Source organism: Camelus bactrianus, chromosome 13 (genome assembly GCF_048773025.1).
Source record: "Camelus bactrianus isolate YW-2024 breed Bactrian camel chromosome 13, ASM4877302v1, whole genome shotgun sequence".
NCBI classification, from domain to species: Eukaryota; Metazoa; Chordata; class Mammalia; order Artiodactyla; family Camelidae; genus Camelus; species Camelus bactrianus.
Genome location: NC_133551.1, coordinates 48,478,198 through 48,505,860, shown reverse-complemented (window position 1 = coordinate 48,505,860; position 27,663 = coordinate 48,478,198). Strand labels below are relative to the sequence as shown.

General features: G+C 49.7%; 1 protein-coding gene across 4 annotated transcripts in view; it reads left to right on the top strand.

The window, feature by feature from the left end:
* Positions 1-27,663, top strand: part of CFAP57 (cilia and flagella associated protein 57) — a 59,055-nt gene that overhangs the window by 24,201 nt on the left and 7,191 nt on the right. For 2 of the 4 annotated variants that reach the window (XM_074376665.1, XM_074376666.1), the window contains exons 12-22: positions 540-701; positions 1,245-1,400; positions 2,545-2,638; positions 3,252-3,442; positions 6,754-6,927; positions 7,933-8,091; positions 10,508-10,651; positions 14,406-14,522; positions 15,839-15,973; positions 16,066-16,209; positions 23,150-23,282. In XM_074376665.1, coding sequence (XP_074232766.1) covers positions 540-701; positions 1,245-1,400; positions 2,545-2,638; positions 3,252-3,442; positions 6,754-6,927; positions 7,933-8,091; positions 10,508-10,651; positions 14,406-14,522; positions 15,839-15,973; positions 16,066-16,209; positions 23,150-23,282 — 1,609 coding nt within the window. Of the gene's footprint in view, positions 1-539; positions 702-1,244; positions 1,401-2,544; positions 2,639-3,251; positions 3,443-6,753; positions 6,928-7,932; positions 8,092-10,507; positions 10,652-14,405; positions 14,523-15,838; positions 15,974-16,065; positions 20,188-23,149; positions 23,283-27,663 lie in introns of those variants that run through there. The other 2 variants (XR_012511325.1, XM_074376667.1) reach the window with 2 other exon arrangements.

The following is a 27,663-nucleotide window of genomic DNA, read 5'->3' as shown; positions in this document are numbered from 1 at the left end:
GGAACATTCCTGCACTGAGCCTGGTCTTGGGTCCAAAGTAAATTACTATAACATATTCTTTCCTCTTTGCTTCAGCACCGCTAAGTTCTGTAGATAAGATGTTAATTTTTCTGATTATGAAAGCAATGCATGTTTATTTTAGGAATAAAAATCCTCATAATAGCATCATCATTAATAGATTGATGCATTTTCTTCCACTTTTTGGTACATGTTTTAAATAAATTAAGATTATACTGTATGTACACTTTTTTGCGGGTTGCTTTTTTAAAAGTTTAATGCTATTGTAAGCATTTTTCCATATAATTATTCTTCAAAAACATGATATTTTTAGTAGCTATACAAATATCATACCATATGTACCATACGATGGACCATAACTCATTTAACTCTTCCTTACAACTGGGCATCTAAATTATCCTATGAACTCTGATAAATATCCTAGTCTGTAGATTTCTCTGAGCATCTCTGATTATTTCCTAAGGCTCAGTCCTGGTCTCCAGGGCCTAAGAAAGCCTCCCCTCCATGCTCTTCCTCCTCAGATGTTGCTCACCTTCGATGACCAGTTCCTGCTGACTGTCGCCGAGGACGGCTGCCTGTTCACCTGGAAAGTCTTTGATAAGGATGGCCGAGGAGTCAAGCGAGAGAGGGAGGTGGGCTTTGCCGAAGAGGTGCTTGTTACCAAAACAGACATGGAGGAGAAGGTAAGAATCAGATCTAGTAAAGAGGGACACGGGAAATTCCTTGCCAGACTGTGTCCAGCGTCCTGCGACTGACAGTCAAGCCCCTCTCCAGCCCGGCTTCCCCTGTGCCCAGGGGTGGCGCCTGTTCTCCGCCCGCACCACCATGCTGTCCTCCTCACTGCCCCGCCTGTCATTCTACCAAGTGATCACCTTGACTTGTACCAGGCTCTGCTTTTAGCCTGTGAGCTAGCTTTCCTCTCCTACTCTTTAGGGCAAGAACCACGTGTAATTCACTTGTATGACCAACAGTTTCCAGCACGTGGGAGCACATGCTAGGCACGTGGGAGACAATTGATAAACATTTACAAAGGTAGAGTGGCCAACTGAATATTTCAGTTATATCTGTAAAACTGATTAACTGCTGGTATATGGAACCTTCGTTTAAAGACATATTTATGAAGCATTCCTGAAACCCATTCCTGTCAATAATAAAACACTAAAAGCAACAGTAGTCCCCTTTTCTGGCACTGTGAACGTTCCTGCTTCTGTGTCCTTCCCCCAAAGGCCCAAGTTATGTTGGAGCTGAAGAGTCGTGTGGAAGAATTAAAAATGGAGAATGAGTATCAACTTCGACTGAAGGATATGAACTATTCTGAGAAGATTAAGGAGCTAACAGACAAGTTCATCCAGGAAATGGAGTCCTTGAAAACAAAAAACCAGGTCGGTTGAACCAACAACCACAAATAACAAGAAATTTCCTATTCACTCAAGACAGAACTGACCTACGCTTGAGCAGTAAGATCTGTGATAATGTGAGACTTTAAAGCATAATTGATGCCATCAGAAGTGCTTGCAACAAAGTGCTAAGTGGGGGGGGGGGAAGCAGAATGTAAGACTCTCTATAGTGATGCTATTAATTTAGTAAAATAAATACACATAGAACAATGTTGAAGAAAATAACTAACAGTGTGATTATCTCTGGAAGTTGGTATTGTGGATAGTCTGAATTTTGTTTTTTATGCTTTTCTATAATTTCCAAATTCTCCACAATGAGAATATATTACCTTTCTGATCAAGAGAAACTACCTTAAAAGCAAAATGAAAAGTAACAAGAAAAACAAAGTATGGAAAGAGAAGAGCCAGGAGAATATTGATCTCGGGTTGTCAGTAGGTTAAATAAAATTAGTCTAGAGGGTCTTCCTGTTGCTAGAGTTGGCCCAGGACTCTCCCAGAACGATTTCTCCATTCTGTCCAAATCTGCCTGGCTCTTCATCCAAAATCCCCAAGTATTTGCTCAAGGGATATTCGTTCTTTTATGTTACCTCCATGGGTCAGAAAGTTTGGCTAAAAAACAAGCACCATGGCTGCCAATGTTATTATTTCATTCCTTTGGTCAGCAAATGTTGATTTGATGCCGTCGTAAGCTAAGCACAAAGTTAGGTACCTCCCCTCCCTGCCAAGGAGCTTTCTTGTTCCATAAAAGAAAACACTTCTTTAGAAACTGACACATGAACATAGCCAAGGATTTAGTTGAGAACAGTGTGCTGACAATGAAGGATTCAAATGAATCTCACCTTTTCCACCTCAAAAATTCACTTGCTGCATGTCCAAAACTGAACTCATCTGTTGACAAGACCCATTTAGTGGAAGGATGTAAGCAGAGAAAGCACAGAACTCTCAGAGCAGAATATGATGCTGATAAAAGTGATGGCTCAGATGTTGCTCATGGAACAGTGCTTGGGCCAAAGTAACGGCTTGGGAATCAGTTGTGAGTGAAGGAAGCTATCACTTGCGTAGCTGGTGCTTCTCATACGGTGCGTTCAGCAGATGTATAGAAATGAAAACGTTTGACTCTGTGCCTTAGGTTTTAAGAACAGAAAAAGAAAAGCAGGATATACTCCATCATGAGCGCATAGAAGACCTCCTGGACAAGCAGAGCCGGGAACTGCAGGACCTGGGTGAGGCCACGCGCGGAGGCCACTGGGCAGAGGGCGGTTGGCTGGGGGCAAAAGCCTGAGAGTCCTCCAGACCCAGCAGAAGCCCCAGTCTACAAACAGGCTACATTTGTCCCTGGGAACTCACTGTGGCTTTCACTCCTGTGTATTTACTCAGTCTTTAAAAATGTGTTAAATCCCTCCTGCAAGCCAGTAGGTGATACGGGAAAGTGCAGGTTTGGAGCCTGATAGACTGTCTGGGTCCCAGACTCACCAGGACTTGCTGGGCACTCTAGGGGGTCACCTAACCTCACTGAGCCTCAGTTTGCTCTTCTATAAAATGGGAGTACTAGTGCCTGTTTTGGACATTCTTCTTGGCCTCGAACCGCCAGACACCCCTCTGCACTTTCCTGGAAACCTTTCCACCTAGACAGAGAAGGGAGGGAAAACTGGCCACCCGACTAGATGATGGTGCAGGGGGCAGGGGAGGAAGCCAGGCATGCATTTGAACCTTGGCTGTGGAGGCAGATGCTCTAGTCGATGGTGGCAGGGGGCAGAAACACACCCAAGGCTCCTGAGTGTCCTTGAGCTTGGTGCTACTGTCCCTCCTGAAATAACCTTCCCCACTTCCCTCCAGAATGTTGCAACAATCAAAAGTTGCTTCTGGAATATGAGAAGTACCAGGAATTGCAGCTCAAGTCCCAGAGGATGCAGGAGGAGTACGAGAAACAGCTTCGGGATAACGATGAGACCAAGAGCCAGGCCCTGGAGGAGCTGACTGAGTTTTACGAGGCCAAGCTGCAGGAGAAAACCACCCTTCTGGAAGAGGTACTCACGGTGGGCCACGCTAGGCCTCCCTCTCACGGCGCCATCCCACGGACCTGGCCTGGGAACCGCCCAAATCGCTGTGGAAGCCTCACTGGAGCTCCTCTTCCTTCCCCACCGTCCTTGCCCTGTGTATTTCGTTCGGCCTCGTTTTGTACCTTTTCCATATTTGTTTCCCTGTGGGCCAGGGACTCGCTGAGCTGACTCCGCTTTTGAGACTGGAATTCCTTAGATAGGAATACCTACTGTTCTCTCCTAGCTGAACCTTTAAGCCTTAAGGAGGGGGCTTTCTAGAAGAAGCCTATAGAACCTGGAGAGGACCACGAGCCCTGAACGATGGGGAGGGCTGTTGCCTGAAACCCCTGCGTAACTTCTTATGTCTTACAAGATGAAATCATTCCTTCACTGACTCAACAAACACAGATCATATCTTACTGGTTTACCAGCCTGAGTGCTGAGTGGTCAAGCATGAAGTAAAACATGGGGCCTGGTTCCCAGTCGGGTGAGAGAGGTGGTCACACAGACCGATAGTCATCAAGGCGTATACTGGACAGCAGGGGAATGCGGACACAGGGCACCTCCCCTGGCCTGGGAGGTCAGGAAAGGCTTGCAAGAGCTAATGAGCTCCAGGAGGCATGTCAGTGGGAATTAACCAGGAGACGGGGAAGTGCAGGAAGTTGAGAGCATCCAAGCAGAGCGAAGTCATAGAATGTTCAAGTAGTCTGGGTTGCCATAATAGACAGTTTCCCAAGATGGAGAGGAAATTGAGGGAGGCCAGATGGCCCCCTTTGGGGCATGAAGTTCTGGCAGATGGTGTGCTGAGAGCGAGGGGGCAGGAGAGTCACGAAGGCATGGAGCAATTTTGGAAAGGAATGAGAAAGGGACCGTCCAAGCTCAGGGTGGGCAGGAATGTAGCTGAAGGCCCCACTGAGGTTTAAGACGCGAATTCTGGCAGCATTAATCCACCAGGCTGTGCACTTTTCCACAGCAGGGCTCAGCAAGTAGACATGTGAATGAGGAAGGCATGGAGCAGCCCTGACTCAGAGCTGGGGCTTCACTAATTGGTGCACAAAGTAAAGGTCAACAGTGACCACACATTGGGTCCAGGCCAGAGAGGGTCAGTAAGGAACCAAGGGCCAGTGGAGGAATCAAGACAGGGCCAGGGGAGGTGGTGAGGTTGAGGGCCGGGTGGCATACCTGGGATCCAGCAGAGAAATCACCTGTGCTCACAGAGCAGGGCCTGTATTTTAAGACATCAGAGGTAGCACCATTCCAGGGGATGGGCCTGAGAGCGGATGCAGGAATATGAAGGTCAAAACACCAGGAGACGTTCTAGGATCCTCTGTAACCACCCCTGATGATGGCAGGGAGGACTGTGAGTCGGCCCCCCAAAGTCTCGGGGGACTGGGATTCGACCAGGCAGTGGGGGGTGTACACAGTAAGAAGTAGAGGGTGGGGCCTCGCAGACTTGGCAGAGGCTGAGCGCTGACACAGCAGAGCGGGAGCTAAGAGAATGCCACCCTCACTTGAGCCCTGCGTGGCTCCAGTTCCACGGTGTGAGGAATGTTCCTTGTCTGCCCCGCCCACCCCCCAGCCCCATTTCCTGCTGCCCCGGTCCAGCTCCCCGATATCCAGTGATGCGGAGCCTCTGGGAGTTTTCTGCACAACCCCTGAGCCGTGCTCAGGATGATTCCTCTTCACCTGGCCACTTGCACACATGACCTTCCTCCCAGGACCTCCCATTGTGATGACAATGCTTTCCTTCTTTTGAGTCTGAGGATTTCAGTTCAGAACTTTCCTAGGGAGCTCCCCGCTGAGTGCCATCGCACTAGCCTGAGTGGGCTGCTTTTCCTTCTTAGCAACACCTACCAGACCAAGGGCAGGGCTTGCGGGCCACTCTAGGCTGCAGACGGAGCCGACCTTGCCAGGCTTCTGTCCAGCAAAGGTCTGGTGACATGATGGGCAAAGAGAAGCCTTTCTCAGGAGGCCTTTGAGCCCAGTTTTAAAACCACATTGTCTTTCTCAACCCCGCAAAACACTCAGTCCAGGGACAGTCCGTGCAGCCTGGGAGAACACCAGGCTCTGTTTGAGAAGAAATCCATTGACTCTGACATAATCTAAGCATCCACCAGTGGATGGCAGTAAGCAAAGAGGAGTCAGGCGCCAGTCACTTCCCAGACTCCACCAGGCAGAGTCCGCTGTCCCACCATCTGGGCTGTACCACACTGTGCCAGGTGTTCACTGTGCTGGGCACGGGGGTGGTCGTGCCGTCAAGGAGCCCCACGACAAGCAGGCATTCACAATGTAACGTAGAGTGCTGGGGTGTGCTGGCTTCATCCCCGAGAGGAAGGAAGAAGGGGAGAGAGCCGCGGGCAGAGGGCGGGAAGCAGACGGATGGCCCAGCGGCTGAGGAGCACGCATGTTGGGGGAACTGATGTCAGTTCACACTTGCAAGAGCCTGGGGTGGGAGTGATGGTCGAGGCCAGAGAGATGGTCCCAAGCTTCCTCCCACAGAGCCTGTGGCCCTGGTCCAACAGTCTGGACTCCGTCCTGAGACCGAGCGTGAGCCGGAGAAGGCTTCTAAGCTGGGGCTGGCATCACCAAGTGTGTGGTTCCGAAAGCTCCCGTCGGCTAGAGAATGAGGTCAGACCAGAGGGAGACCTGACCAGAGGCAGGAGGCCGGTTAGGAGGCTGAGCCAACAGTCCAGGCAAGAGAGGACGGTGGCCTGGGCAGTCAGTGGCTTAAAGAGAAGTGGGTGGATTCGAGAACTGTCTGGGAGGTGAAAAGGGAAGAACTGATGGATTAAGGAGCTGGAGGGCAGAATTAAAGATTCACTCATTCATTCCGACAGTTACTCACTCAGACAGGACCTGCTGTGCGCCAGCGTGCGTTGTACACTGGGCACTTAGTGGTGGGAGTTAGAGACCAGGTTTTTACCCTTGAGGAATGTACATCTGATGGAGAGACAACCGAGCAATTTCACAAATCAGTATAAAGTTACAACTGTCATGAGTTTAGAGGCTTCAGTGTGAAGAAGATGGAGGAGGAACAGGGTGTGGGGGAGTTGGTGACACAGTGCCTGGAGTGGTAGAGCCCAAGGCCTACCCCGGTAGGGAAAGAGGGACAGACAGAAGGACAGGAGGGAAGTGGGAGGTCCAGGGGCCCACGGCATTGGCTCCCATCTCTGTAATAGCACTCGTCTCCCGGTCCCATGAAGGGCCTCGCGTGCTCACCTCGTCCCAGGCCCTCTTAGCACAGAGGTGCGGCATGTCCCCTCTGCCCTGGCCACACTCTCCCCCTCTCTCTGAGCCAGGCACAGGAAGATGTCAGGCAGCAGCTGCGCGAGTTTGAAGAGACCAAGAAGCAGATTGAAGAAGATGAGGACCGAGAAATCCAAGATATCAAAACCAAGTATGAGAAGAAGCTTCGGGATGAAAAGGAATCAAACCTGCGGCTCAAAGGAGAAACGGGGATCATGAGGAAGAAGGTAGTGGGCCGTGCCCTGAGAGGCCTGGGGGCGGGCTGAGCTGCGCTGCAGAGAGAGCATGGGGTGGGTGGACAGACACGGAGCTGTCTGGCTCTGACCCGGGTGGCCTGGCAGAGGGTTCCACCTGAATGTCCTCCCACCCAGCAAGTGGCCTTGGACAGAACCACTGGCCAGTGTGAGGGCTCCCCCTGCCTGGACAGGCAGACAGATCCTTACCACATCCTCTGACTGGGTACCATTGGGGTTCTCCCTCCACTTCCCTGTTTACAGGGGCAGGGGGTTCACTGTGACCCCGGTGGACACCCTGAGCTTTCATTTATTGGCAGATAGGGTTTCGTCAGGATTTTCAGAGCTTTGGAGGTGAGATAGATCAAGTCATCTCCTGGGGGTGTCCTCCGGCTCTCAGGGCAAGAAGTCAGGGGTGCTCCTGTTCAGATTCTGTGAGTGGGAGAAAGATTGGGGGTAGAGGAGGCTTAGTTTACAAGGCAGGGAAGATGTTTGTAGTCACCGATGGTTGGGTAAGGAGGTTCCATTCCCAGACCCTTATAGAATTGCCAGTTTCCCCAAAACGTTTAGCCTTAGAGAAGCCAAGTTCAATGCAAGCTCACATCCCTTCCTATTAGAAATCACACTCCTAGTCAGGCCGGGGGCAATCACACCTTCCCTTCTGGGACATGACTAAGATGGCTCGTCAGTTAGGACTCAGTCTCTCTGACCTTGACAGGGCCTGGATCCCAACCGTTCAAGGTCAGCGTGGTCACGGAAAACTCTGGATCCACTGGGGGAGCTGGTCTCTGGAGTCTCTGAAGGCAGACAGTCCGTCCTCACTGAAAGGGGTGGGACTGAACCTCATGGGACAGAATACCGCACTGTCCATTTGGCCTGGGATATTCCTGACTGTCCCAGATTCTGACGGGGAGCTCTTAAAATCTACAGACAGTCATGGGGAATGGAGAGGAGCTGGAAGACTTTCGTGGTCTCTGTTGTTGCTATGTGTCCCTTTAGTTCAGCAGCCTGCAGAAGGAGATTGAAGAGCGAACCAACGACATTGAGATCCTGAAGGGAGAGCAGGTGAAACTGCAGGGGGTCATTAAGTCCCTGGAGAAGGACATCCTGGGCCTGAAGCGGGAGATCCAGGAAAGAGATGAGACAATTCAAGACAAGGTGAAGGCTCGTCCTCTGTCCTCCCTCAGCTCCAGATAGGTGGACCCAGGCACAGAGGACAGAGCTCAAGAAGACAGTGTCCCTGTCTTCCCAGGGCATATTTACTTAACATGAAGGGGGGTGAGCGGTCAGGGAAATGCCTCCTGCGTGCAGGGCACTGGGCTCATTGCTGTAAACACATCACATTCAGTTTTCCCTACGACCCCAAGGACCATGAGCAGCCCAGTTATAGAGCTCCGGAAACAGTTCCGAGGGTGAAGCATCTTGCCCAGAGTCATACAGTTGATGGGCAGCAGACTTGAGATAAGACCCAAGTGCTGACTACCAGGACCCTGCTCACCACTGTGCCAGGCACCCAAGGCGACCATCCCATGGCCTGGGGGGAGCTTCCCAGCCCCATCGCCCACGTGGGCCCCCTGGTTGGAGAGGAGCTCCCCTGTGGTTGGCCCTATCACTGCTGGGTACCCCCCAGAAAGTGGTATCACTTTCCGGGATGCCTCTCTCTGAAAACACTAAGAAGAGAGACATCACATTTTGAGAGGCACACCACCTCAGTATCCAGAAATCTCCTATCACCCTCCTGAGCAAATCCAGGCTCCGAGCCCCCCTCTCCACCCCCTCTGCCAGTACCACCGCGGTCAGACATTAACTCCCAGGTGGTTGAGAAACCCGGTTTCAGCCTAGTGCACTAGGTTCCTGGGCAGGCTCTTCCGTTCACCCACCCCAGGACCTCGGGCAACAAATCCAAGCCTTGTTTTCTCACCTGTGAAACGGGGCCCCCAGAGGCTCTGATAAGGATGACGTGAGACCGGCCTGCCCGTAATGTCTACAAGTGAGCGTTTGTGTTTGTATCTGAGCATTTTTTAGGGAGGGGCCAAAACTCTCTTCAGATTCTCAAAGAAGAGTTTTGACAAGAAAAGGTGAAGCCCTCCTGACCTAGAAAATTGCACCAGCCTCCTGACAGTCTAATGTCCTCCCTTCCAGTTCCCATCTGGGCCCCCTGCCACCACATCCCATGATTATGTCACTCTCCCACTTAAAATTCTTTTGCATCTCCCTGCGGCAAGGGTCAGCAGACTTTTTTTCCCCATAAAGGACTAGATAGCAAATATTTCAGGCTTTGCAGGCAGTGCAGTCCCTGACACAGCTGCTCAGTTCTGCTGCTGTGGCATAAAATCAGCTATGGACAGGACATAAATGAACAGGCTTGGCTCTGTTCCAGGAAAACTTCATGCAAATGAGCAGCAGGTCAGATTTGACCCCAGGGCAGTAGCTTCCCAACTCCTGGCCTCCTGGATAAATTCTCAACTCTTTAACCCAACATGCCAGACTCTTGCCTCCCTCCCCGCTTCCCCTGCAGCCTCATTTCCCACTGACCTGCGAACAGATTCTTAGCACCCTCAATACATCCACGCCTTTTGTGCCTCCCTCTTCCGCCACCCCGTCATGGTGCACGTTTGCATTCGTTGACACATGTGCTTTCCCAGTTAGTGTGTTTCTTCCTAAAGGTGGGGACTGTTTCATATTTCTATTTGGAGTCTCTGACCTTGGCAAAATATCTCCATTCCGTAAATGTTTGAGAATGCCTAGACCTATGTTCCAATGACTGTTGCCTGGCAGCAAATTACCCCAGAACTTAGTGGTGGAAAACAACAACTCTTTTATTATGCTTGCAGATTTGGAGGGTCTAGAATTTGGACAGGGTACAATGGGATGGCTTGTCTTGGTCCCTGATATCTGGGTCCTAGTGGGACCTCAGTTGTGTGACTCCAGCAGCTGCAGTCCGGAATACCAGCATCCCAGGTGGCCGCCTCATCCCCGAGTCCAGCCCCTTGGCTGGGATGACTGGGAGGCTGGGCTCAGCTGGTGCTGTTGGCCAGAGCACCAAGCATGCTCTCCAGCCTGGAGGTCTCAGTGTAGTAGGACTCCTTCCATAGTGGCTGGCCTCCCCCACAGCACACATTCTGGGAAAGCCAGGTGGAAGCTGCTTGGCCTTTTCCAAGCTAGCCTGGGAAGCCATGCAGCATCTCTTGAGTTGCACTTTTTGGGTTACAAACAAACCATGAGTCCAACCAGATGCAAGGGGTGGGAGTTAGAGCCAACCTCCTGATGGAGAAGCATAAGCTCACATCGTAGAAGAGCACATGGAATGAGAGATGCTGTGGAGGCGAGCTTTAGAAGACACAGTTGGCCACAGCCCTGTATGAGTGGGTGGGTGAACCAGTGACATCCTGGCCCAGAGGCCATGGAGCCAGGGTTGCCCCCTGGTTGGGGAGCCAGCCTCTGTGTCCCCAGGAGGAGAGCAGCCTGTGGCCTCCTCAGTTGGGAGGTCACAGGATTTGTGCTCTTGGCCCAAAGGGATTCTGTACCAGGACCTCCTGATACCTCCCTTACTTCTCTCTCCTCTTCCCCACAGGAGAAGCGAATCTATGATCTAAAAAAGAAAAATCAAGAACTAGAAAAATTCAAGTTTGTGCTCGACTACAAAATAAAGGAGCTGAAGAAGCAAATAGAACCTCGAGAGAATGAGATCAAGGTGATGAAGGAACAGATTCAAGAGGTGAGAAGCCATCTGGATACCTGGCTTCCTCCTCGACCTTTCCTGGCTGGGCTGGGGGAATGAAATAAAGCTCTCCTCGCAGCCCCTCCCCGCCCTCAAGATGTGCACAGCCTCCCTTCTGCAGAGGATGCCACAGGGAGGGCCCAACCAGGGCCTCAGTGGTGCAGGATGCTTTGGGATTTGGCTTCCCACAGGGCCTTGGCGTGGGCTGCCGCCCTAGCCTGGCTGAGTGCGCGTGCTCCGGGCCCTCAAAGGGAAACCGTGCCGCTGGGCCTTCAGCCACCAGGGGGCGGTGTGTACCCAGCCACCAACCTGTCCACCAGAAAGTACACCCTTCTGAATACAACAGTTTCTCTCAGACTAAAAATACTGGTGAGGGACCCATGCAGGGCTGTGGTGTTTGGACTTGATAAGGAATGGGAAGTCATCAAAGGCTCTCGAGCAGGAGAGTGGCAAAAGTAAGTGTGTGTTCTGGAAAGCAAACAGGATGAAGGCAGAGAGGAGAGAGATTAGAAGCATGGGACAAGGGCTTCTGAGAGCCCAGGGAGGTACAAGTGCTCCCCATACACCTTGCACTTCCTGATGACATGCTACCTGTCAGCCTCCCCATACTGGGCAGAGAGCAGCTGACAGTGGGGACTGTGGTTGATCTAAAACTGACGCCCGACTTCCCCTTCCTCCAGTTTCCCATTCCTCAGTCAGTGGCACCACAATCCCCTGGTGCTGAAGGTAGAAGGGCAGTGGTCCTCTCGAGTCTTCCCTTCTCTTAACTCCTATATCCAAATCACCAATGCCTAGCTGATCAATATCCAGAAGACATCTCAAATCCAACCCTCCTTCCCCTCTGCTGCCATCACTCCAGTCCAAGCCTCCACCATCTCTCTTCTGAACTTGACTCCAGCGTCCAGCCTGGTCCCCACACAGAGGCCACAGCAAACCCCCAGCGGTGTCCCATCCCATCTGGAATGAAATCTAAACTCTACCGAGGCCCACGAGGCCGTGCATGATCCCAGCTCGACCTGCCTCTCAGCCACGTCTGCAGGCTCCCTCCCCTGCTCCAGCCTACAGGCTTTCTGACTGCTCCAAGGACAAGCCGGGCTTCTCCCATCTTGGGACCTTTGCAGTGCTGCTTCCTCTGCCTCGAAGGCTGCTATATCGTCACATGACTGGCTTCTTTGCATCTGTCACATCTCAGCTCATATGTCACCTCCTCAAGGAGGCCTTCCCTGACCACCCTGTCCAAAAGAGTCTTCTGCTCCCCCTCCTTTTTCTCTAACGGTGCTGAGCAAGGCTAAAAGTAAAGGATACCAGAGGGTACCGATGGCCCACCTGGAGCTGGCTATGCAAGAGCTGTGGTCGAGAAGAGCAAAGCCTATCCTCCGGGAGGCCCAGGAGGACACCAGGTGGTGGGATCAGGCCAGGGCTGTGCCATCCAGAGACGGTCGGTTGTGACAGTGACTCTTCCATGGCCTCCGGATTTAGGAAGGATTTCCCCAGCTGACCACAGAGCAGCCTCCTCTGGGCCTCCTGTCAGTCCTGAGTGACTTCGGGGCCCAAGATTGGCAGCCTGAGAAGGTGAGGAAGAGCAGAGGCCCCATGTGCCTGGAAGGTCAATGCGCTGCAGGCCCGTCAGTCACTGCCCAACCTCTCCCTCCCCATTTGACATATCTGTCAACTGCATTCCTGACTGGGTCAGTTATTTGCCACTGCAACACACCTGAGAGATTATTCACTTTCCCTTCAATAACTGGACCAACCATGTCTTTGATCTCAGCAGGAACTAGACCATACCTTGGGAATGGTTCAAACAAGACCCTTCCTGCCCCACCCCAGGTGCCAGTTGCTGCCAGGGTGGCTATCTCAGCCTGATTCCTTCCCCAGGGGCCCCTGACCTGGGGGCTTCCCTCTGGGGGTCAGACACATTTGGCCCACCCAGTGAGGATCTCCTGGGAAGTTCCTTTCCCTACAGGAAGGAAGCTGTAAGCCCTGGGCTCCTTTGGAGAGCTGAGACCTGTGCATGGAAACAGAATATTCCCCTGACTCAGGTATCCCCCACCCCCACCCACAAACACTTTTTCAGCCTCTCTTTGATGACTTCTCTTCAATGAGACGTGACTATTTGCTTCCTAGGGCAGGAGTTTCCAGAACCTTGCCATTTTACTTCACACACTTTTATTTGTTCATCTGGTACAGGGTTTCTCCATCTCAGCACCATTAACACTTTGGAGTGAATAATTCTCCGTTACAGGAGGCTGTTTTGTGCATCGGAGGATGTTTAGCAGCATCCCTGGTTTCTACCTACTAGATGCCGGTAGCAACCGTCCCCTTCCCCCAGATGTGACAATCAAAAATATCTTTAGATGTTGCCACATGTCCCCTGGGAGGCAAATGCCTCTCCCCCGCCCCCACTGAGAATCTCTGGATGTGATGAGTAACACATGGAAGAGTACATGGAATTCCTACTCCAGGCAAAGGATGCTTGTTGCCATATACCAGCTAGTCTCCTGGCTGCCCAGCCAGCTACTCAAATTCGACATACTTCAAAATTGTTCTCCGAAATAGATTATTTTTATTCCCAGCATGGTTTGAAGTTTTGCTTGCATCACTCCCTTGCTAACCTAATCTGTCTTTGCTGACTTGAAGATTGTAGAGAAAGAGGCACAGCCAGCGTCAGGCATTCAGACAGGCCTTGGAGGAGCCCCTTTCTCTCTTGCAGCTCCCCCGTCACCTTGGTCTAGGGCATCAGCATCTCACCTGGGCCACAGCAGCAGCTTCCTGACTGGTCTGCCCGGCTCCAGCCCTGCTCTCTCCAGTAAAACTTCTGGATCAGGCCTTCTAAGGTGCAAATTAGATCATGCCATTCCTTGGGTAAAACCCATCAGTGGCTCCCTGAGCTTTCAGGATAGAGGACACACTTCTGAGCAGTTTAAACTTCTGGCCAGGAGAAAGGCTGAACTTCTTACCATTCAAACCTCTGCCCTAGGGTTCTGCATGACCCAGCTCAGCTGACCTCTGAAGGCCCTCTCCCCCTTCCTCACATACACTCCTCCAAGTTCCAAGGTTGGTTGGACGACTTGTAGCCTGCAGAGATGCACCAGGCTGCCCCTGCTTCTGGTCCTTTCTGTGCATGGCTATTCTCTCTGCCTGAAATTCTCCTTCCAGACCTGCCTTTTAATCCCTATTCCTCCTACAAAATCCAACTGAGCATCCCATCTCTGGTTGCCACCCCTCACCTCTGTGCAGGCACAGGGCCCTTTCTACCTGGAATGCAGAGGGTGCTTACCCTTTTTCATCTTCACTTCTAATTTACTTCCCTCTAATCCCTCTGGGTGAGGCTTCTTGGAGACAAAAAGAATCAGTTCTATATTTCTGTGCCTGTGATAGCTGGCCAGCCCTTTCTAATGGATACATTCTTTCATTAGCTGTGCAAATATCCACACTTTTTTTTAACCTGCACTTTTTTAATTTTTGAAGAACTGCCATACTGTTTTCCATAACAGCTATACCAATTTACATTCCTGCAAACAATGCGTGAGGGTTCCCTTTTCTCCACATCCTCACCAACCCTTGTTATTTCTTGCCTTTTTGATAATAGCCTTTCTAATAGCATGTGGTGACATCTCATTGTAGTTTTGATTTGCATTTCCCTAATAATTAGTGACACTGACCGTCTTTTCACGTGCCTGTTGGCCATCTGTATGTCTTCTGTGGTTTACTTTCTTATTCTTAACTCTTTCCCCCTTGTTCTCTACAGATGGAAGCTGAGCTGGAGCGTTTCCATAAGCAGAACACGCAGCTGGAGCTGAACATCACAGAATTATGGCAGAAACTAAGAGCCACCGATCAGGAGATGCGCAGAGAGAGACAGAAGGTGTGAGGATTTTCAGGCTCCCGGATTCAGGAGCTGGCACCTGCCTGCAACAGGCAGCTGGCTTCCCAGAGACAGAGCCAGACCACTGCTAAGATACATTCCCATTTTAAACCGCATTCTTTACTTGCTCACAGCCCTACCCTGTTTCAGGCCCACGTAAACTTACATGGCTGAATCCATCCGAGACGATACAGTGACTTTGGGTAAAGTGATCATGGAGGTGGGAAGCCAGTTTTATAAGGATGCTCACAACACTGGCTTGTTTGGCCTGGGAAGAAACATGCTCAGAGATCATTTGTAGTTGGTGGTTAAAGGCCTTGACCACCAGAACAGCTTTGGGCTGGGAGGACCTCAGAGATCACCTGTTCCAGTCTCTCCCTGTGATAAACAAGGAGAGCAAGGTCAGAGAGATTGGGAGCTTAGAGACTTCACCCAGCACCCATAGCTAGGAAGCACATGCAGAGCCAGTGCTAGGAGCCTAGTCTTCTGGTCCTGGGCCAGGAATTGGCTGCACCCTCACACCCTGGCACAGGGTACCTCATAATGATGGTGGAATCAGATTGAATTTTCCCAACTCCCACAGGAAGCACTGACTGTGTACTAGGTAACACTAGAAGCTGCAGAGCTATATCAACGTGAACTGACACAGACCCTGCCCCTCACAGACCAAAGAGGTTGATGGGTGATCTGTGGCATGTGCATAATAATATAAGGCAAGGCGGGAAGTTAGAGAATATGAAGAAAGGACTATGAGAGCGAAGATAAAGGAGAGGCTCTCTAGGCCAGGCGTAGAGGAAGATGGATGTCAGAGAAAGCATGATGGAAGAAGGTGACTGTAGCCCCAGTTTGCAGATGACCCAGTCTGCCCAGTTTTGTCATCATCTTCCCTACCTACTCACAGCAGCCCTCAGCAGGGAGAAACACTGGATAAGCTAATTAGGGGGCGTGGAAGCCCTGGCCCACGGATCTGCAAGAGAGAATCGATACTCTCCATCTTGGCTCAAAGAGGAGTAGGGTGACCACCTGCACCTCCGTTAGTCTTTTAAGACCTGTGGTCCCAAAAGGAATCCAGAGCCGATAAAGGAATCAGTGTGTGCAGCCTCTTAAAGATGAAGCTGTTCAGGCCAGGGGCACAGGAGTTTTAAGTGCCTCCACCGCTGGGCTGTGTGTCCATCCAGGTCTCTGGGCCCCGTGTGGCCCTTGGCAGTCAACTATAAGTCCCAGATGGGGTGTCCCTTGTCCCTTTCTGCTTGAGGCTGCAGCCTCTGCCCCTGTAGAATCCCTACTGGGCCAGAAGTCAATGCCTCTGGTTGCAGGAGCGGGACTTGGAGGCGCTGGTGAAACGGTTTAAGACGGACCTTCACAACTGCGTGGCGTATATCCAGGAGCCCCGGCTGCTGAAGGAGAAGGTCCGCGCACTCTTTGAGAAGTACGTGCAGCGGGCAGACATGGTGAGCTCTGCCTCCTCTTCCCGCCCTCCCCCGCCCTCCCCTGCCCTCCGGGGTCTCCCCTCCCTCACAGCCAGACCCTCCTGCCCCATCAGGTGGAGATCGCAGGGCTGAACTCGGACCTGCAGCAGGAGTACGCCCGTCAGCGGGAGCACCTGGAGAGGAACCTGGCCACCCTCAAGAAAAAGGTGGTCAAGGAGAGTGAGCTGCACCATACGGATTATGTCCGCATCATGCAGGTAACTGTGCATGCCCCTCAGCTCCCTCAGAGGCTGAGCCATCGAGATGAGAGAGCCTGCTGAGGGAGGGCCCTTCCACGGCCATCTGTCCTCAGAGCTCCCCAAATGTCCAAGGGACTCACTAGCTTTCCCCACAGCTTCCTCTCTGACGTCCCTCCTCTGACCTCTGAGCTTGTCTTGGCTGTGACCATGGCCCAGAGCCCCACCCCGGAGGCTCCCTAGGCACATCCTTGCCCACCTCTGCCCCACCGGTGCCCGCTCACTTCCGCCCCGTTTCACTTCACCAGGCAACTGTTCCTTTTTTCCAGCTCATCTTCACCCAAAGCACTCCTGTGTCCTGCCTCACCCCGCTCCTTGACCCCTGGCCCCTCGGGGCCTTCGCCCATGTGACCTTAACTCTCCGAGTCCCTCTCTTCTCTCCCCTCTCCTCTGCTTCCAACTCTTATTTACTTTGTTGTGCTGCTTTTTCATCTGCTACCTGCATCACATGGCCCCTGCTGGCCGAGTTCTCTCCTCTGAACATGCCTGTCTCCTCCCACCTCTTCTGACTTTTCTGGTGCCTCAGGTCCCTACTCTTATCTCCTGGATCCAGCGCTAACCACACCCTCCCTAAGAGTTGGTCTCCCTGTGATTTAATGAGCTCCCCACTCCCAGGATCTGTGGTAGAGCATGTTCAGAAAGCCTGACCCCATTACTGCCACCTCCACGTACGCTCGTTATCAGGACTGCCGGTCGGAATTCTTCCGCCACTGCTGTTTGGCTATCAGTATCATCTGAGGCAGTTAATGTGAATTAATATCAAAAGAGAACATCAGAATCATGTTTATAAGGCACATACCTTTCAATGTTCATATTTCTTTAATGCCATAATTAAAATGCCAGAAAGGGGATGGGCTGCAGTCAGATTGAAACAAACCCAGTTCCCAGGTTGGCCAGCGCATACACAGCTGGGCAGAGCACACTGCAAGTCAGGCCAGGGACAAGCACGGTAGGTTTTATGCCAGCTTACAACCAGCCCCTGCTTAAAGCAGCCCATGCCATCAAACCACGGCCCTGCTCCTGGGCCATGAAAGCAGCCAGAGGCCCAGAGATAGGAGTAGATCCAATCAGCAGGACCTTCAGGCACCAGCAGCTGATACACAGAGCAGTGCTAAGGGTCTGAGTGCCCCCAGGCATGGAGAGCCCCCTGAGGCACTGCAGGGCAGCGTGCTGTGACCAGAGCAACAGCAGGAGTGGTTATCAGCTGGTAACATTGCTGAGCTCTCATCTGTGACTTGCCACCAAAGCACAGGCCTGAGGGGTCCTCCAGAGGCTGGGTCCCTCTACCCCTGCCAAGCAGACACCCAAACCAAAAAGAAAGAGAGTGAAGACCACAGGCCAGGCATGAGATGGCTCGGGGCAGGCAGAAGGTCCTCTTTTGCTATCCCTGCCACCCATTCCCCAGAGGCCACATGCACACTTCTGCTGGGCCAGGGTGAGAGTCGGGGTAGAGGGAGCAGAGGAGACCCAAGTAGCCTTCTGCCCAGCCCTACCACTCCCTGATGGCTGGCAGAAAGAGCCACTGACAGGGAAATCCCCAGGAAGTGTTCGAGCAGCATTGTAAGCCTGTGTGCCAGGGAGCCCTGGGGATGAACAGACGTGCCGCAGACAACTGCAGGGGACCAGAGGGATCAGAGCGTGGGGCTCTGGGTCCCCAGCCCTCCCTCAACCAGGGAGACTCCTTGCTTATTACAGCGGGCTCTGTGTAAGAGTTTGTTTGGAAGATTAAAAAAAAAACTTTCAAAGCCACTGTTCTAGATGATAAAAATTGTTTCCTTCTTTGATCTCAAGGGCCATGCAAAGTGTAAGAGTGTGGCCCCGTCTCTGTACAGACCTGCTGTATCCTGCCTTCGGGGCGGGGTAGGGGTGAGCGTAAACAAATGAACAGAACAGAGGAATCAGCTGCACTGGGTCACGGGCCTTCTCCAGGAGCCACCTTCCTGTCTGTAAGAGGGGAAGAAAACAGCAACCTCAGTTACTGGGAGGATTGAATGAGATAAGGCATTAGGCACTGGCCCCATCCAGAATAGGTGTTCAAATAATGCTAGCCCTTTCCCTTCTTCTAAGCAAAAGGCTTATTTAAGAACCAAGGCAAAATCCAGTAGGAGGGCCTGGAAGGCCATCACAGCGCGGACTGGGGGAGCCTGTGGGCTGGGGGCATGTGAGGGGGGCCAGTACAGCTGGTCACAGACTCCCTACCCCTGGCCTGGGTGCCTGATGCATTGGGATGTGTCTGTGAGGAGCTGCATCTGTAGGTTCCAAGGCTCTGACACTTAAGGGTCTCAGGAGGTAGAAGAAGGCTGGGCAGACCTGGTGCCTGAGAGAAGCTCACTAGGAAACACAGAGAACGAGGTCACTGTCTCATTCCTCATTTGTGTGTTCAGACAGGAGCACTGGGCCTTCTCGTTCCTCCTCCAGCATGCTGGAGATCAGACGTGAAAACACGAGCTGCTATGGAATGCAGACATCCAGGACAGATGCCCGACTAATTCAGGACACATATTTTGCGGGTTTGGGGCATGCTGAGTGCTGAGCTGGCCGTGGAGGGTTCCAGGATGAATGTGGTAGCTTGCCTGCCCTCAGGAAGATCATCTAGGGCTGAGCCAACGTGAGCCAGACACAAAAATAATCACTGCTCCATACGTGGCATCCAGTGCCGTGCGCTCACGGAGAGGGGTGGGCTTCAGTAAGGGCGTGGCATTTGAGCTGGGCCTTGAAGTGTAAGCCGAGGGGTCAGGGAGCAGATTGGGGGAGAGTCTTCCAAGCAGAGGACACAACCTGAGGACAGTCAGAGAAGACCGAGGCCTGTAGGGTGCTTGGGGACATGGAAATCCACAAACCTTTCTTAGGTAGGTAGGGGTGTTGCGTGCTCTGGAAAGGTTGCCTCAATCGGCAGGGTGGGAAGGCCGGCGGGGAGAGGCAGGTGGCAGGAAGACCCTTCAGAAGATGACTGCCGTGTCAAAGGGAGAGGACAAGGCCTTGGAAGGGAAGAGTTGTGACATCAGAAGACGTTTCCGAGGAGAGATGGTGGATGGAAATGTGAGCTTAGACATGAGAGGAAGGCTGAAAGAGGAGCGGAGAGATGGTTCATTTGTGCAGCCGGGCAAATGGCGATCCCACCAAGACACCATTGACGCCGGGCTCCCAAGGGACCGGAATAAATCTGTCACCTGCTTTTTCCAGGCTAACCGGACACTGCTCTGTTCTTCAAGGTGCCAACTCAAGGCAGGACAGTAGGGGGTGCTAGTGGCATTTCCTCTCTCTGGGCCCTTCTCCCTCTGAGTCTGAAGTTCTGTCAGTCGCTTCCCAGCTGGGCTGCCTAGGGTTGCCCCCAACCAAAGGCAGTCCTCGACAGCCTGGCATAGCCTCTTTGTTTAGAAGGCTTTCTATATAAATAGATCTTAGCTTCCCAGAGCCAGTCTCTCTCACACATCCCAAGACCTGGCACTTGATGGACCCAGGTCAGATTTTCCCAGCCACAGAGGAGCTGGGAGGGGGTCTGGAGGAATAGAGGGGCTTTTGTAAGCCATCCTGCCCCAGGAGGGATCAGGAGCAGAAGGCTCAGCAAACCTGTTGCATTCACGTTTGAAATTCACAGAACTCCCCAAGGCAGTACGGTTGACCTCAGTGTGACCTCTGGACTCCCCAGAACATAGACCACCCCAGAACGCCCTGTTAAGGGAGCCCTACTTGTACTTTTGAGGGGCCTCCTTGGCCTTCACACTGTGAGAGGTATTGGGATGGAGGTGACATCCACACGAGGTGAGAAAGCAGAGTCTGGGAGGCAGCAGCCATTGAGGAATCCAGGCACATGGAGGCAGACACAGCCAGATCTGAATCCCAGCTCTACCACTTTTGCCCAGCCTCGGTGCCCTCATATGGAACTGAGAGTGATAACACCTTCCCTGGAAGGCTGCGGCAGGAACTCAGCAGGGTCAGGTAAGCCAAATGTTTGATATGATGCAGGAATCTAGTCAGCCCTTGAAGTTATTATCTTGTCATTATCATCATCCGTCATTTAGTGCCTCAGATCCTGCTTGCTCCTTCTCGGCTCTGGGCCTGGAACAGTCGTCCCTGTCCCCTGCATCCACGGGGAGCCCTCCCCACGCCATTGAGCACCCCCTTCACGTGCGTGGCTTCTCTCTGCACCGGATCCAAGCTGGTCCTCCCGCGTCTGGCACAATAAGTGCCTAATAGGCTTGCAGGAGCTCGTTCTTGGGTGATTTTCATGAACCAATGAACAGAACAGAGGAATTGGGCTGCGTTGAGTCGTGGGCCTCAGTCACACTCTAGTGAGGACGGGGCCGTGTTCTGGAGACCCATTTAGGTGGCCAGCCTCGTGCAGTTGTCCAAGGCTGTACCAGGAGCCAGAAGCCCCAACCACGGTGACAGGGTTGTCAGGGTGGAGGAAACGGCAGGGGCTCCACTGGGGCCCATACAGCAGTAGAGGGGAGAGATGCTGAGAGCTGCTTATAGATGAACACGAGATTCAGTTCAGACACAAAGTCAACAGGACTCCATGACAAAATGAATGGAGATGGACAAGGAAGAAGTACCTAAAGATGTTTCTGGAGAGAACTGTGGAAATGGTACTGTCAGTCTCTAATCTATTAGTATTACTTTATCTAATGAGTCAGGGGGACGTGAAGCTAAGTGACGCCAACTAAAAGGAGGCATGGAGAGCCCCTAAGCGAGCTGGTGTGCCCTTGAGCTCCCTGTGGCTCTCCTAAGACTCCCTTCTGTCTGGCCTCCCCTGCTCGGCCTTCACCCCCTGGTTTGCAGTTTCCTCCCTGGAAGACTCTTGTCTTGTTCAGCTGGTAGCCACTGTATTAGTTATTCATTTGCTTATCTCTTTCACAAATATTTATTGAGCACCTCTTACAGGCAAGGCAGAGTCCAAGGTCTTAAAACCCAATAAATATATATTTAATTGATGGTGTCATGTTATAAAGTCAGCATGGAGAAGTTCTAGATGGGAGGAAACAGAGCATCTGGGAAGGAAATTTGGGAGGTGCATCACCAAGGCCTGGGCTGGTTAGATGGGTGAAAAGCCAGAAGGAGAAGATCTGCTGACTTTATAGAAAACTAGGCACAAAAGCCAGCCTGAAAGCAAGGGAGTGGCAGTAACTGCGCATCTCCTCCAAGGGGGAGAACGTTTGCTTTTTTAATGAGGAGTAGTGAAATTGAGTGGTACGCTGAAAATCTGAAGGTATATCTGACCCGCTTAGATAAAGAGGCTCCGGAGGGAAGAGCTGTCAGGGGGTCTCCAGTTCATATCTTGTAACAGAAAAGGCTTGTCACGCTCGCTGGCATTAGTGCTCAGAATCAAACTGTTCTCTGGGCTCAGACGCCACACTCACGACTCTGCAGAGAGTGCCCCAAGTGGAAGCACAGCCTGTTTCTAGCACAGACCCATCTTACACGGATTTGGCCAGTGTTTGCCCTTGTTGGTGCTCAGACCCCCGAGGGTCCGACCCCGTGACATCTCCAGGGAGCTGGTCAGAAATGCAGAATCTCAGGAGCAGCTCCAGACCTGCTGCGTCAGAAGCCACGTTCAACAGGATCCTCAGGTGACTGGTGTGCACGGTCACAGGAGAGGTGCTGAGGGGGACAACCTGAGTACGGGGGCCATGTGGTCTAAGAACAGAGTGGCCTGGCCCGCAGTGACGGGGTCGCCTCTTTGGAGCCTCCCTCGGTGCCCTTGTGCTGAGTGTGAAACGGAAGGCAGCGGCCTGACCACTTGGTCCCAGAGTGCAGGGCCCCTCCGCCTGGCCTCCAGCGGGCGCTGCCCCGCACTCGGCTCCTCTCCCTCCGCGTGCCAGTGACACCGAACTGCTGCAAGTCACCTCCACACACCAGCCAGGTCGTTCTGTGCCTTCTCCTGCTGTTCCAGTTGTCTGGGGCCCCCTTTCCCCTCTCCTTGGTAACTCCATCAAGCCTCAGCCCAGGGGTCCGATCCTAGGAATCCACTCTGGTCACTCAGGCCGGGCTAAGTGTCTTTCCTCTGTCTTGCCCCACTCCTCCATCCCTGCAAGGTAGCCACCCCACTAAACTGTACCCAGATCCCTCACTAAACCCTAAACTCCTCACAGGCAGAGGCCAGGTCTAACCTTCTGTACACAAACCTCAGGATCAGCACCGTGCCTGGAACATAGTAACACGCAATACAAACTGAGAGCATGGATGAATGGATACTTGTCAAACACTAACAAGAGAAGTGAACTTGCAATGGGTGTAGCAAATGCTAATTATCCATCTACTTTTCTGCATTCCTCACTATACAGTGTGCTGCTGAGGGCAGAACGCATGTCTTCTTTCTGTCTGTATCCCAGGGATGTAGCAGATACCATGTAAATGTAAATACCAACATATAAATACCAACATATAAATACCAACAAATGAATGGGGGAAAACCAATGAAGTATAGCCCAGCACATAAGAGCTCAGAGCTATGGACCAAACTGGGTCAGAATCCTGGCTCTGTCACTTACTATCTGTGTGATTTTGGGTAAGTTACATAACCTCTCTGTGCCTCAGTTTTCTCTCCTGTAAAACTGTGGTTGTAACAGAATCTACCATAGAGTAATTATGATACTTCAATGCATTAAGTTCATAAATAGTGCTTAGAAAAATATTGCTGTTGCTTCTGATGGATAGAGGCTGGATGGATGGGAATGGTGCACACTGTCTGTATCTTATGTTGCCAGAGTCCACCTGAAGGTGTCGGCTGGCAGCCGAAGGGGCTGATCCATGAGCCAGGATAAAGATTCATGCCACAGGAGGAACCAGAGACTTAATCTGGGTCCGGGGCCAACCCTGACCATTCCCCACACCCTCAGCCCCAAGCAAGGGCGAGTTCTGTGCCCATTTATACTCACTCTCTCCTCTTTCTTTCCTACAGGAAAATGTCTCCCTAATCAAGGAGATTAATGAGCTCCGCAGAGAGCTGAAGTTCACCCGCTCCCAAGTCTATGACCTTGAAGCAGCTCTGAAACTGACGAAGAAAATCCAACCACAAGACGTTCCAGAGACAGGTAATGTCATCAGGGGTCAAGAAACATGGGCATTGGGATCCAGGGACCAACGGCAGCCACGAGCAGGTCTCCCTTTGGCTTCCCAAGCTGTTTCCTCCTGTATCAGGTTACATCCATCCCACGACTTTCTGGGCACCTCTCCATGCCACACACCTGCTCTCCAAAGGATTTATGAGGACCCTACCTCATTCAAATACTTGCAAATCCAAAATCCTGGGGGTTAGCTAAGGTTTCAGAATTCAGAATCTTTCAGGTCTTAGGAAGAACATACTTTGTATACTGTATATTATATAACAGCCCTAGAGGAGTCTGAGGCAGTGCCTTGAAATCAAACACATTAGTATTTCTGTGGTGAAACATATGGATATTCACACTAAACTTCATGAATTTAAAAATGCTTTCCATTTTTGGAGCTTTTTGCATTTTACGATTGTGGATCTGTACAATTAAAATGAAGGTGGAGAGGCTGTGGAGAAAGGGGAACCCTCCTACACTGCTGGTGGGAATGCAGTTTGGTGCAGCCACTATGGAAAACAGTGTGGAGATTCCTCAAAAGACTAGGAATAGACTTACCATATGACCTAGGAATCCCACTCCTGGGCTTGTATCCAGAAGGAAATCTACTTCAGGATGACACCTGCACCCCAATGTTCATAGCAGCACTATTTACAATAGCCAAGACATGGAAACAGCCTAAATGTCCATCAACAGGTGACTGGATAAAGAAGATGTGGTATATTTATACAATGGAATACTACTCAGCCATAAAAACCGACAACATAATGCCATTTGCAGCAACATGGATGCTCCTGGAGAATGTCATTCTAAGTGAAGTAAGCCAGAAAGAGAAAGAAAAATACCATATGAGATTGCTCATATGTGGAATCTAAAAAACAAAAACAAAAACAAACAAACAAACAAAAACAAAGCGTAAATACAGGACAGAAATAGACTCACAGACAGAGAATACAGACTTGTGGTTACCAGGGGGGTGGAGGGTGGGAAGGGATAGACTGGGATTTCAAAATTGTAGAATAGATAAACAAGATTACACTGTATAGCACAGGGAAATATACACAAAATGTTATGATAACTCACAGAGAAAAAAATGTGACAATGAGTGTGTATATGTCCATGAATGACTGAAAAATTGTGCTGAACACTGGAATTTGACACAACATTGTAAAATGATTATAAATCAATAAAAAAAGTTAAAAAAAAAAAAATGAAACCAGTGGGGAAAAAAAAGAAAAAAAAAGAAAAAAAGAAAATGAAGGCAAAAAAAAAAAAAGGATCAGAAACTATTTAAAGGCAGAGAGGAAATAACTCCATTAAAAAATATTAAATTAGTTACTGCAGTTACATTGTAAAGTTCCTCTGAATTTCTAACAGCCAACAAAAAGGCAACAAATGTGATAGTTTACATAGCTCTCATGTGGAGAAAGGAACTTTTTTTTTTCTGGAGAAACACACCTTTCCCTGGCATTAAATTCTATGAGAAACTTAACACATGAATCCTTACAAAAGGGAGGTTGAACAGCATAATTGACAGTCTTTAACTGTAGGTTTTCAGACAATAAAAGACTTTCTTCAGGTGTCCCTTTCTTATCTGGACAGTCAATAAAAACCCAGTGTATAAGGTACTACTGTGGAAAATTAAGCCAACGTAGTTCAAGTATTTCGTTTCCTGGTGGTTTAAATTCAGGAATAAAGCTTAGAAACCTTGATGAACTGAAATAGTTCACGGCTGCGGACTGGGTCTTTCAAATACCAGTCTCCTCATGTCCTGTGGTTATGCAAGATATTATCATGGGGGGGAGGGTGGCAGAAGGATACACAGAAACTCTCCATGCCCTTTTCGTAACTGCTTGTGAGTCTTAAACTATTACAAAGTTATATAGAGAGAGAATTGTTGTCTCATATGCCATTTTCCTTAGAGAAGTGAAGTTGAAACGTGGGACTCCGAGTAGTGCCTCAATTGGCAGGATTAGCTCTAAAGAACTGACTTCGGAGCACAGCATGTGTTGTAAAGATTGAGAATTTGGCTTCTTGGAGGTGACACCATCTTCAGTTGGAGGTGAAGCATAGATGTGTCTGTGAACAATCGCAAAACTTCTCTTTTAAAAAGATTTCATTTATGTCCAAGCACCCTAGCAAATAGTCTGCCAAGACCTCCCCAGGATGCTGTATGATATAGCCAGGTTCTTCTTATTCTGGAGATGGAAATTTCAGACGTATACAAAAACTGAGAGGAAAGTCTAACAAATTCCCATGAATCCATTCCCCACATTGAGCAAATATCAACACCTGTCACTCGCTTCCTCTGTATCCTCACCTCCTCTGCTTATTTCCTCCCACACCCACAGTAGATCATTTTGATGCAAACCAAACATCATGTCATTTGTGTGATCTAGTTTTTCTCAATGGGAGATTTTAATCTGTAACAGCTGAAGACAGGTATTACCCAGCATCTGCCTTGATTGTGAAATATGGGACGCAGCAGAGGCAGTGCTAAGAGGGAAGTTTATAGCAATACAGGCCTTCCTCAAAAAAGAACAATCTCAAATAAACAATCTAACCTACCAGTTAAAAGAAGTAGAAAAAGAAGAGCAAAAACCCCAAAAGTCAGCAGAAGGAAGGAAATAATTAATATCAGGGAGGAAATAAATAAAATAGAGATTAAAAAAAAATAGAAAAAAATCAATCAAACCAAAAGTTGATTTTTTTGAAAGAGTAAATAAAATTGAATTCTGATTTTGAATGTAGGGCCACCAAAAAAAAGTTAGCCCAAAATATACATTCCCAAGTTGTTTAAAATTGACAAGTTTAGTTGGTTTTTAAGAATTCTTTATCTGAACAGGAGAGGTTGCCATCCCAAACCACTATTTTAGTTTTAGCAGCATTTATATTAAGTCATTCCCACAACAGTTATCCAACAGGCCTAAAAGACACACCTGCCTGTTTTTCAGTTATTAAAATCACATCATTAGAACTTCTAATTAAAGATGGCTAATTGAAAACCTACTAAAATGGCATAAATAAACCAAAGGAAACACAAAAGGAAACAAGAGACAAAAAATTTTGCAAGCTGAAAAACAGATAGATGAGTGGTAACTGACTTCATAGACCTGAGAACCCGGAACCCTAAGCCAGAAGTGGGGAACCTAGAAGAAACCTGATGAACCCCTAAAAGGCTCAGGAATTAGCAAAAGCAGATATCTCTGGAAGTGGGGGTGAAGGTGGGGCTGAAAGCAAGAGAGGGAGCCTTTAAGAAGCTGTTAGATTCACTAGTATCCAATACAGTGGTTAAAAATAGACCCGTTAGGTCCATCATCATGAAATTCTAGAACACCAGAGTACAAAGAAAAAAAAATTCCAATTGCAGGATATAAAATCAGCACACAAAAGTCAGTTGCATTTTTATACACTAACAATGAATAATTTGAAAAGGAAATTAAGAAAACAATTCTATTTACAATAGCATCAAGAAGAATAAAATACTTAGGAATAAACTGACGGAGGAGGTGAAGGACTACTGGTACACCGAAAACTACACAACACCACTGAAAGAAACTGAAGAACACACCAGCAAAAGGATAGACAGCTCATGTTCATGGGCTGAAAGACTTATTATTAAGATGTCAATACTACCCAAAGTGATCTACAGAGTCAATGAAATCTCTATCAAAATCCCAAGGACATTTTTTGCAGAAATAGCAAATCCATTCTGAAATTCACTGGGAGTCTCAAGCTACCCCAAATAGCCCAAAAAACTCTTGAAAAAGAACAAAATTGGAGACCTCACACTTCCTGATTTCAAATTTTACAGCAAAGCTATAGTAATCAAAACAGTGTGGTGCTGGCATAAAGATAGGCATATAGACCAACAGAATAGAACAGAGAGCCCAGATATGAATGCTCACATATAATGGTCTAATGATTTCCATCATGGGTGCCAAGACCATTTCAATGAGGAAAGGACAAGCTTTTTAATAAATGGTGCTGGAAAAACTGGATATCTCCATGCAAAGAAATGACGTTGGACCCTTATCTTACATTATATACAAAATTTAACCCAAAATGGACCAAAGACTGAAACAGAAGAGCTAAAACTATAAAACTTGTACAAGAAAATATAGGGGGAAATTTTCATATTGGATTTGGCAATGATTTCTCAGATCTGACATCAATAGCACAGCCAAAAAAAAAAAGGAAAATAGATAAATTGGACTACATCCAAATTTAAAGCTTCTGTGCATCAAAGAACATTATCAACAAGCATAAAAAGGCAACCCATGGAATAGGAGAAAATATTGGAAAATCACATATCTTATAAAGGGTTGGCATCCAGAATATATAAAGAACTACAACTGAACAACAA